This window comes from Eretmochelys imbricata, chromosome 24 (assembly GCF_965152235.1).
Source record: "Eretmochelys imbricata isolate rEreImb1 chromosome 24, rEreImb1.hap1, whole genome shotgun sequence".
NCBI classification, from domain to species: domain Eukaryota; kingdom Metazoa; phylum Chordata; order Testudines; family Cheloniidae; genus Eretmochelys; species Eretmochelys imbricata.
In genome coordinates this window covers 14688647-14708922 of record NC_135595.1, presented here as the reverse complement: position 1 = coordinate 14708922, position 20276 = coordinate 14688647, and the positions used below count along the sequence as shown (strand labels likewise).

At 48.6% G+C, this 20276-nt stretch overlaps 1 protein-coding gene across 1 annotated transcript in view; it reads left to right on the top strand.

Annotated features, from left to right (window-relative positions):
* Positions 1 to 20276, top strand: part of LOC144279947 (IgGFc-binding protein-like) — a 57386-nt gene continuing 37110 nt past the window's right edge. The window contains exons 1-9 of the mRNA XM_077841652.1: positions 1 to 580; positions 4030 to 4607; positions 5094 to 5664; positions 6377 to 6972; positions 10705 to 11278; positions 11514 to 11707; positions 12142 to 12283; positions 14174 to 14502; positions 15238 to 15814. Coding sequence (XP_077697778.1) covers positions 1 to 580; positions 4030 to 4607; positions 5094 to 5664; positions 6377 to 6972; positions 10705 to 11278; positions 11514 to 11707; positions 12142 to 12283; positions 14174 to 14502; positions 15238 to 15814 — 4141 coding nt within the window. The remainder of the gene's footprint in view (positions 581 to 4029; positions 4608 to 5093; positions 5665 to 6376; positions 6973 to 10704; positions 11279 to 11513; positions 11708 to 12141; positions 12284 to 14173; positions 14503 to 15237; positions 15815 to 20276) is intronic.

Below are 20276 nucleotides of genomic sequence, written 5' to 3'. Positions count from 1 at the left end.
ATGAAGGTGAATAACACCAGGGCCCACTTACCCATCTCCCTGAACAATGGGACCCTTCGGCTCTATCAGAGCGGCACCTCCCTCGTCCTCCGCACCGACTTCAACCTCAGCATGTCCTATGACTGGAACAACCACGTGAGGGTCACCGTCCCTAATGACTTCTCCAACAGCCTTTGCGGCCTGTGTGGCAACTATAATGGGGACCCCTCCGATGACTTCGAGACCCCAGAGGGGGACCTGGCTCCCAGTGTCGCCGCCCTGGGGAAAAGCTGGGCAGTGGAAGATGAGGATCAGTTTTGCTGGCACGATTGCATTGGAGGTTGCAGGCCCTGTGCCGCCAGCATAGCCAGAAAGTACAAGGAAGAGGCCTCGTGCGGCCTGATAACCAAGGTCTCAGATGGGCCCTTCAGCCAGTGCCACACCAAGGTGGATCCTACAGTCTACTTGGACAACTGCGTGTACGATCTGTGCCACAGCGACGGCTACAGGAAGGCCCTGTGTGAGGCCCTGAAGGCCTATGCGGACGCCTGCCAGCTGGAGGGGGTCAGGATTGGGGAATGGAGACAGCTGGCCAGATGCCGTGAGTACAGATTTGTATGCCAAGGACTATGGTCTGCTGGTTAGACCGGGAAGCCTGGGTTCTCATCACTCTTGAGTTCTAGCCCTGGTGTTGGGAGGGGGCGTGATCGAGTGGTTTGGGATTGAGCAGTGATTGGGAAATCAGGACTCTGGGTTCTGTTGTACCCACAGTACTTGTTTGTCCTTGGAATTGCTAAGGTGCCTGTCACTTGGAGTATCTAACGTCCACTGATTACACATGGGAGCGGTGGTAAAATGGTGACAGTTTAAGTCACTGATAAAATCATAGATTCTAAGGCAGTGGTTCTCAACCTATTTCCCATTGTGGGCCGCATATGCAGCTCTCTAGGTGTTATATGTGATGCATCCACACACTATATATACTACCTGTATGGCTCAGAGGATGTCACATGGGCCACAGCGACCTGTGGACCTTGAGTTGAGAACCACTGCTCTAAGGTCCGAAGGGGCCATCATGTTAATCTAGTCTGACCTCTTGCACGTTGCAGCCCACAGAACCTCGCCCACCCACTCCTGTAACCGACCCCTAACCTCTGGCTGAGTTACTGATGTCCTCAAATCTTGATTTAAAGACTTCAAGTTACAGAATCTGCCATTTACACTGGTTTAAATCACCAAGTGACCTGTGGCTCAAGATGCAGCGGAAGGCAAATAATCCCTAGGTTCTCTGCAATCTGACTGGGGGTGGAAATTCCATCCTGACTTCAAATATGGCAATCAGCTGGACCCTGATCATGTGGGTGAGACACCTGGGAAAGAATTGTCTGTTGTAACTCAGAACCCTGCCCATCTAGTGTCCCATCACTGGCTGTTGGAGACATTGCTGGTACCACTCACAGATCAGCTACATGCCATTGTGGGCAGTCTCATCACACCATCGCTCCATAAACTTATCAAGCTCAGTCCGGAAGCCAGTAAGGTGTTTTGCCCTTATTGCTCCCCTTGGAATGCTGTTCTAGAACTTCACTCCTGTGATGGGTATCATCTAATTTCAAGGCTAAACTTGTTGATGACCAGTTGATGTCCATTTGTTTTTGTGTCAACATTGGCGCTTAATTTAAGTAACTCCTCTCCCTCTCTGGTGTTTATCCCTCTTATGTATTTATAGAGAGCAATCATATCTCCCTTCAGCCTTCTTTTGGTTAGGCTAAACAAGCCACGCTCTTTGAGTCTTGTCTCATAAGTTAGGTTTTCCATTCCTTGTATCATCCTAGTCGCCCTTCTCTGCATGTGTTCTAGTTTGTGTTAATTTTTCTTAAACATGGGAGACCAGAATGGCACACAGTATTCCAGATGAGGTCTCACCGGTGCCTTGTATAATGGTACTAACACTTCCCTGTCGCTACTGACAATACCTCTCCTGATGCATCCTAGGACTGCATTAGCCTTTTTTTCCCCACAGCTGCACCACATTGGTGGCTCTTAGCCATCCTGTGATCAACCAATACACCCAGGTCTTTCTCCTCTTCTGTCACTTCCAACTGATAGATCCCCAGCTTAGAAGAAAAATTCTTGTTGTTAGTTCCTAAATGCATGACTGTGCACTTTGCACTATTAAATTTCATCCCATTTCTATTACTCCAGTTTTCAAGGTCATCCAGATCTTCTCGTATGGTATTCCGGTCCTCCTCCGTATTGGTAATACCTCCCAACTCTGTGTCATCTGCAAATTTTGTTAGCACACTCCTACTTTTTGTGCCAATGTCACTAATAAAAATGTTAAATAAGATTGATCCCAAGACCAATCCCTGAGGATTAACCTTCCTCCAGCCTGACAATTCACTTTTCAGTATGGCCTGTTGTAGTCTCTCCTTTAACCAGTTGCTTATCCACCTTAGAATTCTCATATTAATCCCCATCTTCTCCAATTTAAGTTATAATTTCCCATGTGGACCTGTATCAAATGCCTTACTGAAATTCAGGTACGTACGATCTACTGCATTTCCTTTATCTAAAAAATCAGTTATCTCCTCAAAGAAGGAGATCAGGTTGGTCGGGCATGATCTACATTTTGTGAAACCATGTATTTATCCCAATTACCATTTACCTCTGTTTCCTTAACTGCTTTCTCTTTCAAAGACCTGCATACAACTGAGGTCAAACTAACAGGCCTGTAGTTTCCTGGATCACTTTTCTCCCTTTCTTAAAAATAGGACCAATATTAGAAATTCTCCCCCAAGTTTACAGATTCATTAAAAATCCTTGCTATTGGGCTTGCAATTTCATGTGCCAGTTGCCTTAATATTCTTGGATGGAGATTATCCAGGCCCCATGATTTAGTCCCATTAAGCTTTATGAGTTTGATTTCCACCTCAGATACCATAATTTCTACTTCCATATACTTGTTCACATTAGCTAGCCTGCCACTACCCCTAAACTCGTCATTACTCTTACTAAAAACTGAGGCAAAGTATTCTTTTAGGTGTTGGGCCATGCCTGGATTATCTTTAATCTCCACCCCATCCTCAGTTGTTAGTGGTCCCACTTTTGTGTCCAACTTTGGGCCCCCCAGTACAGACAGGATGTGGACAAATTGGAGAGTCCAGCAGAGGGCAATGAAAATGACCAGGGAGCTGGGGCACATGACTTACGAGGAGAGGCTGAGGGAACTGAGCTTGTTTAGTCTACAGAAGAGAACAGTGCTGAGGGATTTGATAGCAGCCTTTAACTACCTGAAGGGGGGTTCTAAAAAGGACGGAGCTCGGCTGTTCTCGGTGGTGGCAGATGACAGAACAGGGAGCAATGGTCTCAAGTTGCAGTGCGGGAGGTCTAGTTTGGATATTAGTAAAAGAAAAGTACCAGATTTAAGATGGATTTCATTTTCAGGTGACATGGTCACAAGTCACTGTAAGACCCCTAGTACCCATTCCCCATGGGCTGGCTCACAGGTACACAAGAAGGCTTTCAAGTAACTAAATCCATTTACAACTGATTGTTTCTGGAGTACCCTTAATGGCCTCCACTTAATATATTTACCTCAGTGATACAAGTTTATATTTTATTCTCCTAACTCCAGATCTAGAAATAATACAGGCAAACAATTAGGATGAACACACTTAGTAGATTACAAGCTTATATTACAACCTAATGACACCATACAAGGGGCATTGAGCATACAGCCTATTCCAGATATGTCATATTCTTAAGCACACTTCCACAAAGCATATGGAGTGCAACGTCACAGTGTTTATTTAATTAAACACATTAAAGAGGTATCTATCCAGTATCCACTCTTCTTAAAAATGGACCTGACCCTGCAAGGTGCTAAGCACCTCCTGCAATGTGCTGAGCACCCTCTGTTCCTGTTGAGGTCACCAGAATTCAAGGGCTCTCGTAGCCCCACAAGATGCATCCCCCTCTGTCTATTTTAAATACTGTTTTTGCTTGGAGAGAATTTGCTGCTAAATCTGTGGGTCCTTCACTCCCCAGCCATGGCGTGCCCCCTGGAGAACAGCCAGTACCAGCTCTGTGGAACAGCCTGCCCAGCCACGTGTGTGGACCAGTCAGCCCCTAGCAGCTGCCAAGACCCCTGTGTGGAAAGCTGCCAGTGCAAGGACGGTTTTGTGCTGAGCCAGGGCAAATGCATCCCCAAGGGCAGCTGTGGGTGCCAGTTTGAGGGGCGTCCCTATGCCCCCAATGAGAGTTTCTGGGTTGACGAGGCATGTGGGACACGGTGCATGTGCGATGCAGCCACTAGACAGGTCGAATGCGCGGCTGCTACGTGCAAACACTCGGAGAGGTGCGGGCTAGTGAACGGCGTACGAGGCTGTTACCCCTCCAGCTACGCCACCTGCTCCGTGACAAGGAATCTGCACTACACCACCTTTGATGGACAGAGATACGACTTCCAAGGCACCTGCCGCTACCAGCTCACGGCCCTGTGCAAGAAGGGGGAGGGACTGGTGGACTTTGAAATCTACTTCCAGGAGAACAATACCGCTCCTCTACAGATCAAGGTGTATCAGTCCAACCTCAGGGTCAGCAATCAATTCTCTGGGAAAGTCCTGGTGAGTGAATTATCTCTAGTCTCTCAAACATTTCTAGAAAGTCACCTGTGTCATTAACACAGGTTACAGACAGTGCATGGAAGGACTGTGAAATATAGAATGAATGGGAACTGGATTCTTCTATGAACAGGGAGCCGATGGAGATATTTAAGGATCGGGGAGCTGCCATTTCACTTGAGATGGGTCAGAAAGCGTCAGTAGCATCCAGTGTTTGTGGGAACCTGGGGAGCTGGGGCTCAGGTAGCACAGAGAGGAGGGAACTGAAATAGCCAAAGCCAGAGGTAATGAAAGTCTGGTTGGAGGATCCTGCCTAGTCTGGAGAGCTGAGATTCAGGCAGGTTGTAGGGAAGGGAGCAAGGCAGACTGGACAAAGAGTTAAACAGAGGTGGATTTTTATTATAGTTATGGGCTGGAGCTCTGTTCTGGAGTGAGAGGTTCCACCATGAGCGAGCGATGTTTCATATACTGAATGATTTGCACTTACAGATGAACGGTTTCCTGATTAACCTTCCCTTCAACCTCATTGATAAGAAAATCACTGTGTATAGAAAGGGCTGGGCCACAGTGATCCAGACAGACTTTGGTCTCACCGTTACCTATGCCGGGTGGTCAGGACGCATCACGGTCACTCTGCCAGTCACCTACACGGGAGCTGTGTGTGGTCTGTGTGGCAACTTCAACAGGGACAGGGAGGATGACTTGCTCATGAGGGGTGGCACGCTGGCACCAAGCCCAGTCAGCTTTGGCCAGAGTTGGAAGGTGGGCGACCTCCCAGGATGCTCTGCAGTAACGATACCCCCATGTGCAAGTGTAGAGGCTATTGAAAAACAACAACAAGGTAGCAGAGGACAGTGTGGGATCATCCTAGACAAGAATGGCCCCTTCAGAGGATGTCACAGCGAAGTGGACCCCCATGGATTCTTCGTAGACTGCGTGTACGGCTATTGCGTCTTCAGTGGGCGGGAGAGTAACGTCTGCCAGGCAGTTGCTGGCTATTCCGAGGCATGTCAGGAAGCTGGAGCTATGGTGCATCCCTGGAGGACGACAAAGTTCTGCTGTGAGTTGCCTCTGTCCACTGCTGATTGCCCCATGGGGCTTGTTAGTTTTTGTTGGCTGGTAGTTGTTGATCTAAATGCTCAGCTTTTCCTGTTCTGCAGAATGTTTAAGTGACAAAGAAGCCCTCTGTCCAAACGATGGGTACAGTCATAGGAGCTGCCCCCTCACCATGCCCTATCAATGTGCTGCACCCCAGGCCAGAGAGGCACTGTTTGGGGCTGTAATAGTCCATCCAGTCCTTGGCTTCCCTGCTGAGACTGGAAATAATCAGAGCTGGGAGTCAGTGGAGTCTTCGTAACTGAGATATCGGTCCATTAGGAACTGGTGTGGGAAGCCACCAACTCATCTCCCATAAGCCATCATCTGGGAAGGAGTTTTAGGCACTAGTGCCCTGCACTCAAAGCAAAAAGCTAGTGGTGAAAAGCTCTACAGAACAATTCCAGGCCCATGAGCCCTCCACTCCCTACACCCTGATCTTGGACCAGATTAGAAGCCTAACCCTTGGAGAGAGATTGTCTATATCCCATTACCTGGTGTCTCTGGGGCACCCAATCCCCAGACCTGGGACCGAATTAGAGAGGTTGCCCTTTTATTGATTAACCAAATTAAGGAAATAGAAAATTAGGCGCTTGAATGAAATTGCATGTTCTGTGATGGTTCATTGCGCATATTGCTTAGGCACGATGTGACCTAACTCTTTGTTCTAATTACAGCTCCGTCCTGTCCCCCGAACAGTCACTACGAATTCTGCAGCAGCAGCTGCGATCTGACATGCAGCAACCTCTATGCCCCGGTGCAATGCACGACCCAGTGTAAGGAAGGCTGCGTGTGTGACGAGGGCTTTGTTCTCAGTGTTGACCACTGCGTCCCCTTTTCCCAGTGCGGATGCCTCCACTGGGGACTTTACTACCAGGCCGGGGAGACCTTCCACCCGAGCGGTTCATGCGAGGAGCAGTGCGTGTGTCTGGCTGGTGGGGAGGTTGTGTGTAAGGCTTTCTCCTGCGGCACTGGTGAGGAATGCGGGGTCGTGGACGGCATCCAGAAATGTCACCCATTTGGACCTGTGACCTGTTCTGCCTTTGGCCATCCCCACTACCTCTCTTTCGACGGGGTCCCCTTTGACTTCCAAGGCACCTGCACCTACATCTTGGCCAAGACCTGCACTGATGCTAGTCACCTTACACCATTCGCTATCAGTGTAGAGAAAGAAGATTGGGTCACCAGGAATGTGTCCATGGCCAAGCTGGTATCCATCCAGGTGTATGGCATCACACTCACCCTACTGCAGAGCAAACAGGGGCTCATCATGGTAAGTCCTTCTCCAGATCCTCATTTAGATAATTTTTTATTCCTTTTGACCAGGAGAGATTCTCTTCTGTTCTATACTAGTTTGTCCCCTCATGGCCAGAGGTCACTCTACAGGTGAACTGCCTCAATTTACCCTCTTGGGCCTCTGAATGTATCTTACAAATTCTAATAATAGCAGCCCTCCTAGGGGTCTGGTTTGTTAAATTAACACACATTATGAATAAAGTTTTCACATCCACCCATTTACCTCTTTATCTGGTCACTCCCAGGCTTTTCCTGCCTGTCTTCTCACTTCCCAAGTTGCAGGTTTGCCTGCTGGAGCGTACTGGTCTGCAGCAGCCTCTGCACTCTCTTCTGTTTTCCCTGAGAACTCTTTGTGCTGGGCCATCAGCCTGGCTCCCACCATCTGCTCTTATAGGGGAATCATGTGATTGGTGTGCCTACTTAGTAATAAGGGTTGGCTGACCTCAGGCCACTAGCCCTTAAGGGGCAAGCCACCCTGTTACAAGGTTCTTATTCCATGCTCATCACTGGAGTATTTGAGCATCTTCCAGTAATATACTAAGCAATGTGACTCACTTCTGTCTCCTATTTGTTCTCTCCTCCTCTCCCCAGGGGAAGTTGTATGTTCAGTGGGGTGTTTTGTTGTGGATTTTTCTTAATAATGTTAAATATACACATATGTTGCTATATATACATGTTGGAGAAGGGAGGACAAAGAAATGCAACTTGCACTTGGAGCAGAAGGTGGGGAGATTTACAATGGTTCTTAGTTCCAGGTGCAGTTCATTCCCCAGTCTTGGACCAGTGCCTAATAATGCTCTGTCATTTGCAGAGACAAAGTTCAACCTTATTGCAGAGATTTCCATTGTCCCTTAGGAGAAGTTATGAGCCATATTTAGCCCTTCTGCCAGATGGAGTGGGCAGCAGTAAGGGCCAGGTTCAATATCTAGGGGTTTCTCCTCACAATACAAAACAGAACCGGCTTGAGCCCCTGCCCAGTAACCAGGGAAAATTAAACACCACCCCTGAGTACCTCTAAGAGGCAATACTTCCCCTCTGTCAAATAAAAAGGGAAAAGGACCCAGCATGAATTTGGAAAACACACAAGCACGATTTGAAAGCATGTGACCATGAGCAAACACCCAACCCAAAGTACACTGGGCAGTGCATTTTGCCTCCCTTTTTCACCTCTTAGTGTTTAAGTAAGACAACAAATGTTCCTTTTTTAACACATCACGCCTCTGTCCTCCACTGTGTCTCACTCACAGTTGCTGTCCTTGGTCAGTGAAGACCCAGAGTTCAGAGGTGTGTTCACATGAGTGCACCTCCCACCCCCAGGGGGGAGGTGTCCATCAATACCTCTACTGCTGCAGCCGCGGAGGCTCACAGTTGCTGCCATTCACTCTGCCACCACTGGCTGCTATGCCATCAGCCGCTGCCCCGCTGGTTACTCTGCCACCCCGCTGCCACTGCACCCTGCTCCCCGCTGCCGTCGCACATTCTGAGGTCCCACCGCTTGAGCCAGCTCTCAGTGATTCCGGAGGGTACCAGGGAACCTCACTGCTCGGGCAGGATGTACAGCCTCTTACACTGCACCCCTGTCTGACGCACCGGCGCCAGCTTTTCAAAGTGCCCCAGGCTCCACCCCCACTCCACCTGTTCCCCAAGGCCCCCCCACCCCACCTCTTCCCACCCAGTTCCACTCCCTCCCCCCAGCATTCTGCATCCTCGCTCCTCCCTCCCAGCCTCCTGCAGAACACACAACAGCTGTTCGCGGCGGGTGGGTGGCGCAGGGAGAGAGGGGGAGGCACTGATCTGCGGGGCCTACCAGTGGAAGGGAGGCAGTGGGAGAGGGAGGGAATTTGGCTGCCAGTGGGTGCTAAGCACCCACCATTTTTTCCCCATGGGCACTCCAGCCTCGGAGCACCCACGGAGTCGGCACCTATGGTCCCACACCAGATCTAAGGCTCAGCGTCTGGTTACCAGTGATTTCAGCTCTAGCGATGATTGAACGATACAGCGGAGAGTCAAATGCTGTCTAGGACTCTCACCGTTCTTTCTCTGGGATCTGGCCCCTCTACCCCCTGCTTAGCAAATGAGCTTCAGTTTAGGGGAAACTCCTCAATCAGTCAGGCCTGGGTAAGTACCGTTCTGCTCATACAATCAGGATAACATTTCATTACCCCTCCACTCAAATTTAAAAATATTATTAAAGCAGATGTTAAAAAAATTATATAATACACAGGTTAAGAAAAGAGTGTCTTTACAAGTGATTTGTAACCCAACACCAGCCAAAATTGAGCACTTTGGCAAAGCAGCCCCCTCTACTGAATACCTAGGCAGAGTAGGTATGTTTATGAAAATACCATGTGTTCCTGGAGTCCTTTCCCAAAGCTCATTCAGACCCTGCTTACACATGGTTTTCATCCCTGAAGTGTAGCCGATCTTTTAGATACCCTAGGCTCAGGCCATTGAGTACTTGGAAGATAAGGACAGAGAACTTCAGCGCTCTCTGGAAAGCCAGCGTAGGGACAGGTTTGATGTCTTCACAGCAGCCGGTGTTGCTGAGGAGATGTGTTGCAGAGGAGTGTACCAGCAGAAGTTTTCTAAGTGCCAAGGGCTTCATGTCTGGTTATATCCCACTGCTGTAATCCTGTCAAGAGTTGACAAAAGCATGAGTAACTGAGGACAAGTCATCATGGGACTGAGTCTCATAGCCGACAGGAGATGGTGGAGAGCATTACTCATGGATGCTGCTATGTGAGAGCTTCTTGTGGGCACAGAGAGCATCCTCCAGCTCAGCTCCATCTTCTCTGCTTCCATTCCTGGTTCATAACTCATGGGTTTTTAGGGGAGGGAGGACCTGGACAAGAAGTAGGAGATAGTTCTGAGTGTAGGTGTGGGCATAAAGCAGAGTTGCAGGCCAAATGTGGGTGAAGGAGATGGGGATGGTAAAGAGAGAGGATCAGGGAGGAGGTGGGTGGTTAGCAAAAGGGGAGCAGAGAGGTAGGCCGGGTGACGAGCTTGGAACATATGGACAAGAAGTTTCCCCTTGAAGATTTGTCTCCATTTTTTCTAACCTGGGTATTGACTTTGAACTTGAACTCTCCTTCTCCTCCAAAACCTCCTCTTGCTGCAAATCTGCCTGTTGGCAATGGCATCATTATCCTTCTCTGCCACTGTTTGTACCCAGCCTGTGCTGAAACCCTTCCTCGGGCCTCCATCTCCTCTCCCCTTGACTCTGTGGGTCTCATCAGCGCAGCAGGATGGGAACAGATCGGTGGGGAGTGATTCGAGTGGGAATAGTGGTGCTGATGATCTCTGAGGACCTAACAAAAATCACATTACACTTGCACAAGGGGAACAACTGAGATGCGGTGAAGTCAGCTCCCAAACAGGTGCAGACGAAGAGCCGGGTAAGGAAATGGAGGGAGTGGGGAAGAGAAAGGATCAGGAATGAGGTGAGGGGCAGAGAGAGATGTGGGCCAGCGTGATCATGTGATACAGTGATCAGGGCTTTTACTGCCTAATTTATTGCAGGCCTGGAACCAGATTCTGATCTCAGTGGCACTGGCGTAAATCTGGAGTTATTCTAAAGTGAGATCTGGAGTCATACTGGATTTACGCTACAAGTGTCAGTGAGAACAGAATCTCAAAACTCACTGCCCATAACCCAAACCTTACAGTATCCACTCCCCACAGCTCACACAAGATGCTCTGTCTCTCCCAGGTGGACGGGGTGTCCCACAACCTGCCTGTGATTGTGGCCGATGGGCGGCTCCGGGCATATCAGCACGGCGGGAACGTACTGGTGCAAACTGACTTTGGCCTCACTGTGAGCTACGACCTGGTTTACCAGGCCAGAGTCACAGTCCCGGGGAGCTACCATGGCCGGATGTGCGGCCTGTGCGGGAACTACAAAGGGCAGCATGATGATGAGTTCCTGCTCCCTGATGGCAGGGTGGCCCCTGACACTGCATCCTTCGGGTCTGCCTGGGAAGTTCAGATCCCAGAGGCATCCTGTACAGACAACTGTGCTGGGAACAGCTGTCCGGTCTGTGAGGAGGAGAGGAAAGATGTCTTCAACGAGCACAACAACTGCGGGCTGCTCACAGCCCCTGACGGCCCCTTCACCGCCTGCCACGGCACAGTCAGCCCCAGCGTGTATTTCAGCAACTGCCTGTATGATGTGTGCCTGGGCAACGGGGACTCCCAGGTCCTGTGCCAGAGCATCCACAGCTACGTGACGGCCTGCCAAGAGGCCAAGGTCATCATCCAGCCGTGGAGGAGCGCCTCCTTCTGCCGTAAGTGCTGTGATGCTGATGGAGCTCTGGGACACCCTGGGGACAGTCATAATTTCAAGGCACCTCATTCCAAACCTCTGGGTTTCTTCAGAAATTCTTCTGGATGGAAACCAACCTTAAATAATTGTCCTTGTCCTCTCCTCCTAGCCCAGCTCTCCTCCCCTTCATGTCTCTGTACCTCTGGTTCATGGTGTGAGATCTTTCCTGCCCTAAATTAATTCTCTCTCTATTTAAGCTCTGACCTGCCCAGCCAACAGCCACTACGAGGTCTGTGCCGACCTCTGCACCACCACCTGCTCTGGAGACATCATGGACTGCCCGGAGACCTGTGCTGAAGGCTGCCAGTGTGACGAGGGCTTCCTCTTCGACGGCCAGGGCTGTGTGACTCTGGAGAACTGTGGGTGCTTTGAGCGTGGAAGATACTACAAGGTACCGCCACATCTTAATCCCTACAAGAGCCAGGAATAGGATTAGCTATAGTGGATCAGAGCTTTGGCCCATCCGCCTTGGCATCCCCACTCTGCTAGTACTCAATGCCCAAAGATCCAAGAAAGGCAAGATTATTTAATTCCCTTTGTCCGTTGTAGGGAAACTGTGGCACAGAGAGGGGCAGTGACTTGCTCACGGACCCATAGTGAGCCAGGAGCAGATGGGAGGTTAAAACCTAGATGCTATTTCTGGCCCTTGGCCCAGTGCTGAGCCCACAAGACAGCCTTTCTCTTTAACATTAAGAGCAAATAATAGAACAGATGTTTTCACACACATCACTCCACATTTCTGGGCTAAGCACTGACAGAAATTATTATAAATAATATTTTCCCCATTACATTGTGTTATTTCCCCTTTTCCAAACATCCCCTCAGCCCAGAGAGATCATCCTGACGAACAAGTGCCAGCAGAGCTGCACCTGCGTTCCTGCCCGAGGGGTGACCTGCAAAGCCCACAACTGCACCAGAGAAGAAACCTGCCAGATCAGAGCCGGTATCATGGGCTGCATCAGCAAAGGTGAAGGAGAGTCACTCTTTGACATATGCCCCGAGGGGTTACTGTGGGTGGAATAACTGAGGTAGGGATGGGAGAAACCAGTTTACCACAGATTATTTATTAAGCTTATTTTATCAAGAAATACCCTTCTGCTAACTAACCAGCCTGATCCTGCTTAGCTAATCATAGACAGAGATAGCCAGTTTGCAATTCAGCAAGAAGTATGATTGTTACAGAGGTTCCCAGGGTGCAACCTGGACTGTGGGACTGCTGAGCCCTCTGTCCAACCTGGGGTATCCCTCTCACTGTGTTGCTGTTGGCAAGCTACAAACCTCTGGCAGCTTCTACACTTACACAGACATCCACAGGCCGGGGCACACCTAACCGAGTTACATAAATGCTTCTCCTAGCCATTCATGAACCAACAATAGGGAGGCTCCAGCCTATTCCCCCCAGATCCCCAGAACTGTGCCATCTTGCCTTGGTCAGAAGCCTGACCAGTGTAAGTTCATTACCCTGTCTGCCCCTCCTTCGCTGTGGAGAGGACACACACTAGCCTTTATAAACTGAGCTGGTGGACTTCAGAGTGAAGCAGCATAAGAACTGAATTGTGGGGAATTAGGAGGGGAGGGATATCTCTGAGATGAACTTTTCCTCCCACGGGAGTCACAGGCGCTTAGCACCTCTTAGTGTTTGACCATTAGCACCTGCAGCTCTCATTGATTTATGGACTGAATTCCCTCTCCCAATGGAATCACTGGGAGTTAGCCAATGATAGGGGTGCTGGAACAGTTTTTACAGTGGAGATGCTGAGAGCCATTGAACCAAACTGTAAACGTTACATACACTGGAATCCACTTCAAGCCAGGAGGTGCAGCAGCACCCCCAGCGCTCCTAGTTCCAGCACCTATGGCTAATGACTTCCGTGCCATAGCAATGCGTTATTGAGGGTGTTCAGCACTTTGCTGGATCAGAGCCATAGGCATTTGTGCATATGCATAACTTTAAGCATGTGTGTAGCCTCATTGATTTCAGCTGAACTAACTTGATTAAGTGTTTCGATAGAGTGGAACCAGAGCTTCCAGCAAATCAAGTGCCATTGAGTATCCCGGGTTTCCCAATTTCTCAATGTCCTCTGGCTAGTGTGACAAAGTTCCTCCTCTACCTTGGTGGGTCTTGTGCTTATTGGCGGATTTGCTCACCTTGGAGCTTCACGGCAGTCCTTAGTTTGGCCGTTTCCGTGAACCCACAGTCCAGGTCAACTCTTCCTGTGTCTGACCAGGAGCTGGGAGGTTTGGGGGAACCCGGGCCCACCCTCTACTCTGGGTTCCAGCCCAGGGCCCTGTGGAATGCAGCTGTCCAGAGTGCCTCCTGGAACAGCTGTGTGATAGCTACAACTCCCTGGGCTACTTCCCCACGGCCTGCTCCCAACACCTTCTTTATCCTCACCTTCCTTCAGGTGTCTGATAATGCTTGTACTCCTCAGACCTCCAACACTATGCGTTCTCACTCTCAGCTCCTAGCTCCTCTTGCTCCCAGCTCCTTACACAAACTGAAGTGAGCTCCTGTTTAAACCCAGGTGGCCTGATTAGCCTGCCTTAATTGATTCTAGCAGCTTCTTGATTGGCTGCAGGTGTTCTAATCAGCCTGTCTGTCTTAATTGTCTCCAGAAGGTTCCTGATTGTTCTGGAACCTTCCCTGTTACCTTACCCAGGGAAAAGGGACCTACTTAACCTGGGGCTAATATATCTGCCTTCTATTACTCTCCTGTAGCCATCTGGCCCAACCCTGTCACACTAGCTCAGCTGGTTCTGCATGAATGCTGTGCCCATGACGGGGCTGGATCTCCCAGCCTAGACACTGGACTTGAGTTCCCTACCCTGTTGATATGACTGGCTTTTCTCCTTTCAGATCCCTGCAAAGCCTTGAAATGCCGGATCAAGGAGACATGCAAAATTGAAGATGGCCAAGAGGCATGTGTTCCTGACTACGCTGGAATCTGCCTGGGCTCAGGGGATGCACAGTACCAAACTTTTGATGGCCTGAAGTTTGACTTGCAGGGCACCTGCAAGTACACCATCGCAAAGTACTGTGGCAGCGACCCTACCCTGGAGCCCTTCACCATTGATGAGAAGAACAACAATAGGGGGAACCAGGATATATCCTTTTGGCAGGTGACCAATGTCTACGTCTATGGGTACAACATCTCCATCTATAAGAGGGAAGTTGGCAAAGTCCGGGTGAGTTTCCCAGCTCAGGGCTCTGTGCCTTTTCTACTTATAACAAACAGATTTTTTTGTCATGTATCAGTGCGTAGCTGTGTTAGTCTGTATCCACAAAAGCAATGAGGAGTGTAGTGTCTCTCACACAAATGGAATCCTAGATACAGGCGACATAAGCTGAATATATCATATGGGCAATATAAATACATAAATTACAGGGCAGATTGGAAGAGGCCCTTGAGGTTTTTCGCCTTCCTCTGTAGCATGGGGCACGGATCACTTGCTGGAGGATTCTCTGCTCCTTGAAGTCTTTAAACTACAATTTGAGGACTTCAATAGCACAGATATAGGTGTGAGGGTTTTTTTGTAGGAATGGTGGGTGAAATTCTGTGGCCTGCATTGTGCAGGAGGTCAGACTAGATGATCATAATGGTCCCTTCTGATCTAAATATCTATGAATCTATAAATGCAACTTGTCTTGTGTTTTTAACATGGTTGTGATAGATAGATAGATAGGTAGATAGATAGATAATAATGCAGACAAATAGAAACTGGTAGATAGCATAGCTAGATAAATACTGTGTTTAATCAGGGAAAGTCACATTGATTTCAGTGATTCTTTTACATGCCACTGGTTAAAGTGACAATGATTTACAGCTGAAATGAGTGGCGAGGTGACAGCTGCAATAAGAACAAGTGAGGATGAAAGAGCAATAATACCTATCATATCTCCCCCGTCCTCTCTGTCTCTAGCTGAACAGTGTGATCACCAGTCTCCCAGTGACGCTGAAAGACGGTAAAATCAGACTGTACCAGAAAGACCTCAGCACCGTCCTGCAGACGGATTTTGGCCTCCAGATCACATATGACAAAAATTGGTATGTAGTGATCACCCTCCCTAGCAGCTATTATGGGGCCACGTGCGGCCTATGTGGAAACTTCAACCAGAATCCAGAAGACGACATGACATCATCCAATGGCACCAGAGTCTCCTCCATCGTAGGCTGGGCTGCCAGTTGGAAAGTCCAAGACCGGGATCCCATTTGCTGGGATTATTGCCAAGACAACACTTGTCCAATGTGTGATGAGAACAAGAGAGATCTGTATGGGGATGACAGTCATTGTGGGGTGATCAGTAAAGCACCGGGAGGGCCCTTCAGAGAGTGTCACTCCAGGGTGAGCGCCGATGACTTCTTTGACAGCTGCGTCTATGACATGTGTCTGAATGAGGGGGACAAGAGCATTCTGTGTGAGGCGCTGGAGGCCTACGCGAATGCCTGCAGGAAGCATGGGGTCACTGTCGATGACTGGAGGACGTCGACCAGTTGTGGTGAGTCTGGAAGCTTGGTTTCTTATTGACCAGGGTAGCGGTAGTCAATCTGTTTATCTTGTTGATGAGCATGGGGATGGAAATATCCAGGATCCCTCAGGTACAGGGGTCAGCACTGACTCTTAAGGTAGAGCTCCCTCTAGCATTCATTCAGCCAAGAGCTAACCCGCCTGGCCCTGTTAGTTAATAAGATCTAAAACAATCACCGATTCAGGTGGCTAGTGTACATATACACAGCAGCTGGGAGGCATAATTCTCAGCCCAGGTGGACATTCGTGCACTCACTCAGCTTGAGATAGATATCTAAAAATATCAGTGTGGATGCAATGTCACAGGTGACAGTGTAGGCTAGCTGTCTAAGTCTCCTATGTATATATACCCTATAAGTGTGATGTATCTGGCAAGCCGACTGTGACGGGTTGGGTCACAGAGATCCCTTGGGGCTGCCACCTGATGTGCTGAGACTAGCTCTGAGCCCATTTTTCCTGCCAGCTTGGGACTTCAGTACCCTGTCTTGTTGAGCCAGACACGCTAGCCTGCTGCAAACACAGACCCAGGTCTCAAACACATCGCCCAAAAGCTGCAGGCTTAGCTGAAAACAGCTTAAGACGCGCTCCTGTCTCTAGCACCCAGACATCCAGTTCCCATTGGGATCCAAACCCCAAATAAATCCGTTTTACTCTGTATAAAGCTTTTACGGGGTAAACTCATAAATTGTCCGCCCTCTATAACACTGATAGAGAGAGATGCACAGCTGTTTGCTTCCCCAGGAATTAATTACTTCTCTGGGTTAATGAATAAGCAGAAGTGATTTTATTAAGTACAAAAAGTAGGATTTAAATGGTTCCAAGTAATAACAGACAGAACAAAGTAAATTACCTAGCAAAATAAAACAAAAACACGCAAATCTAAGCCGAATACAGTAAGAAACTGAGTGCAGGTAAATCTCACCCTCAGAGATGTTTCAATAAGCTTCTTTCACAGACTAGACTCCTTTCTAAACTTGGCCCAATCCTTTCCCCTGGTACAGTCCTTGTTCCAGTTCAGGTGATAGCTAAGGGATTTCTCATGACTGCAGCCTCCTTTGTTCTATTCCACCCCCTTATATACCTTTGGCACAAGGCGGAAATCTTTTGTCTATTTGGGTCCCCACCCCACCTTGTAAATGGAAAAGCACCAGGTTTAAGATGGATTCCGGTACTAGGTGACATGGTCACATGTCCTGTGAGACCGCCCCAAGCCTTCATTCTTCCCGGCCTGACTCACAGGAAGGCTCGCAAGTAAACAGAGCCATCTACAGTCAATTGTCCTAGTTGATGGGAGCCATCAAGATTCTAAACCACTATTAATGGCGTACACTTTACATAACTACAATAGGACCTCAGAGTTATATTCTATATTCCTAGTTTCAGATACAAGAATGATATATTCATACAAATAGGATGACCACACTCAGTAGATTATAAACTTAGTAATGATACCTTACAAGAGACCTTTTGCATGAAGCATATTCCAGTTACATTATATTCACACTCATTAGCATATTTTCATAAAATAATATGGAGTGTAACGTCACATAGACAATGGTGGAGTTCAGTGTTTCTCAGTGTCCATGGAGCATAGGGGGCTGTGGAACCTTTTTGGTGGTCTTCAGAGTGAAGCAGGTATAGACAATTGTGGAGTTAAGAAGGGAGGCAGCTCCATGAGATGTTCTTCTCCGATTGAAATGCATGGGATCTGAAGGTGCTTAAGCCTCTCAGAATTTGACTCTTAGCACCTGCAGCCCTTGCTGACTTATGGACTGAAATCCTATTCCCACTGGAGTCAATGGGGATTCGCCAATGAATTCAGTGCCACAGAAACAGCTAATTGAGGGTACTCAGCATGTTGCTGGATCAGAGACTTAATCATAGAATAGAATAATAGAATATTAGGGTTGGAAGAAACCTCAGGAGGTCATCTAGTCCAATCCCCTGCTCAAAGCAGGACCAACATCAACTAAATCATCCCAGCCAAGGCTTTGTCAATCCAGGCCTTAAAAACCTCTAAGAATGGAGATTACACTGCCTCCCTAGGTAACACATTCCAGTGCTTCACCCACCTCCTAGTGAAAAAGTTTTTCCTAATATCCAACCTAAACCTCCCACACTGCAACTTGAGACCATTGCTCCTTGTTCTGTCATCTGCCACCACTGAGAACAGCCGAGCTCCATCCTATTTGGAACCCCCCTTCATGTAGTTGAAGGCTGCTATCAAATCCCCTCTCACTCTTCTCTTCTGCAGACTGAGGGTATGTCTACACTATGAAACTAGGTCGAATTTATAGAAGTCAGTTTTGTAGAAAGCATTTTTGTACAGTCGATTGTGTGTGTCCCCACACAAATGCTCTAAGTGCATGTAGTCGGCGGAGTGTGTCCACAGTACTGAGGCAACCATCGACTTCCGGAGCGCTGCACTGTGGGTGGCTATCTCACAGTTCCCACAGTCTCTGCCACCCATTTGAATTCTGGGTAGAAATCCCAGTGCCTGATGGGGCTAAAACATTGTTGCTGGTGGTTCTGGGTACATATCTTCAGGCCCCCCTTCCCTCCCTCCATCCATGAAAGCAAGGGCAGACAATCATTTTGCGCCTTTTTTCTTGAGTTACCTGTGCAGACACCATACCACGGCAAGCATGGAGCCCGCTCAGCTAGTATGTCTCCTGGGTGCTGGCAGACGCGGTACTGCATTGCTACACAGCAACAGTTTATTGCCTTTTGGCAGCAGGCAGTGCAGTATGACTGGTAGCCGTCGTTGACGTAGTCCAGGGTGCTCTTTTAACCGACCTCGATGAGGTCAGGGGCGCCTGGGCAAACATGGGAGTGACTCAGCCAGGTCATTTCCCTTGTTTCATCTCATGGCGATTGAGTCCTACTGGCAGTGCACTGTCTTTTAATCTGCAGCCAGCAGAAGACGATGTCCAGCAGTCATACTGCACCGTCTTCTGCCGAACACCCAGGAAATGATGATGCCTAGCGGTCATACTGCTCAGTCTGCTGCCAGCAAGATGTATAAAGATAGATGAAGTGGATCAAAACAAGAAATAGACCAGATTTGTTTTGTATTCATTTTCTCCTCCCTCCTTCCGTGAAATCAACGGCCTGCTAAACCCAGTTTTGAATTCTATCCTTGAGGTTTTGAGTTCTATCCTTGAGGGAGCCATTCTGTTTCTCGCAAAACCACCCTCTCTGTTGATTTTAATTCCCTGTAAGCCAACCCTGTAAGCCATGTCGTCAGTCGCCCCTCCCTCCGTCAGGGCAATGGCAGACAATCGTTCCGCGCTTTTTTTCTGTGCAGATGCCATACCATGGCAACCACGGAACCTGCTCAGATCACTTTGGCAATTAGGAGCACATTAAACACCACGCGCATTATCCAGCAGTATATGCAGCACCAGAACCTGCCAAAGCGAAACCAGGTGAGTAGACGACGTCAGTGCGGTGACGAGAGTGATGAGGACATGGATACAGACTTCTCTCAAAGCACGGGCCCTGGCAATGTGGGCATCATAGATTCATAGATACTAAGGTCAGAAGGGACCATTATGATCATCTAGTCCAATCTCCTGCACAACGCAGGCCACAGAATCTCACCCACCCACTCCTGCGAGAAACCTCTCATCTATGTCTGAGCTATTGAACTCCTCAAATCATGGTTTAAAGACTTCAAGGAGCAGAGAATCCTCCAGCAAGTGACAGAGGAAGGCATATTAAATCGGAAGAATCCCATGCACCACTACAGACTAGGGACCGAATAGCTCGGCAGCAGTTCTGCAGAAAAGGACCTAGGGGTTACAGTGGACGAGAAGCTGGATATGAGTCAACAGTGTGCCCTTGTTGCCAAGAAGACCAATGGCATTTTGGGATGTATATGTAGGGACATTGCCAGCAGATCGAGGGACGAGATCGTTCTCCTCTATTCGACATTGGTGAGGCCTCATCTGGAGTACTGTGTCCAGTTTTGGGCCCCACACTACAAGAAGGATGTGGAAAAATTGGGAAGAGTCCAGCGGAGGGCAACAAAAATGATTAGGGGACTGGAACACATGACTTATGAGGGGAGGCTGAGGGAACTGGGATTATTTAGTCTGCAGAAGAGAAGAATGAGGGGGGATTTGATAGCTGCTTTCAACTACCTGAAAGGTGGTTCCAAAGGGGATGGCACTAGACTGTTCTCATTGGTAGCTGATGACAGAACAAGGAGTAATGGTCTCAAGTTGCAGTGGGGGAGGTTTAGGTTGGCTATTAGGAAAAACTTTTTCACTAGGAGGGTGGTGAAACACTGGAATGCATTACCTAGAGAGGTGGTGGAATCTCCTTCCTTAGAATTTTTTAAAGTCAGGCTTGACAAAGCCCTGGCTGGGATGATTTAGTTGGGGATTGGTCCTGCTTTGAGCAGGGGGTTGGACTAGATGACCTCCAGA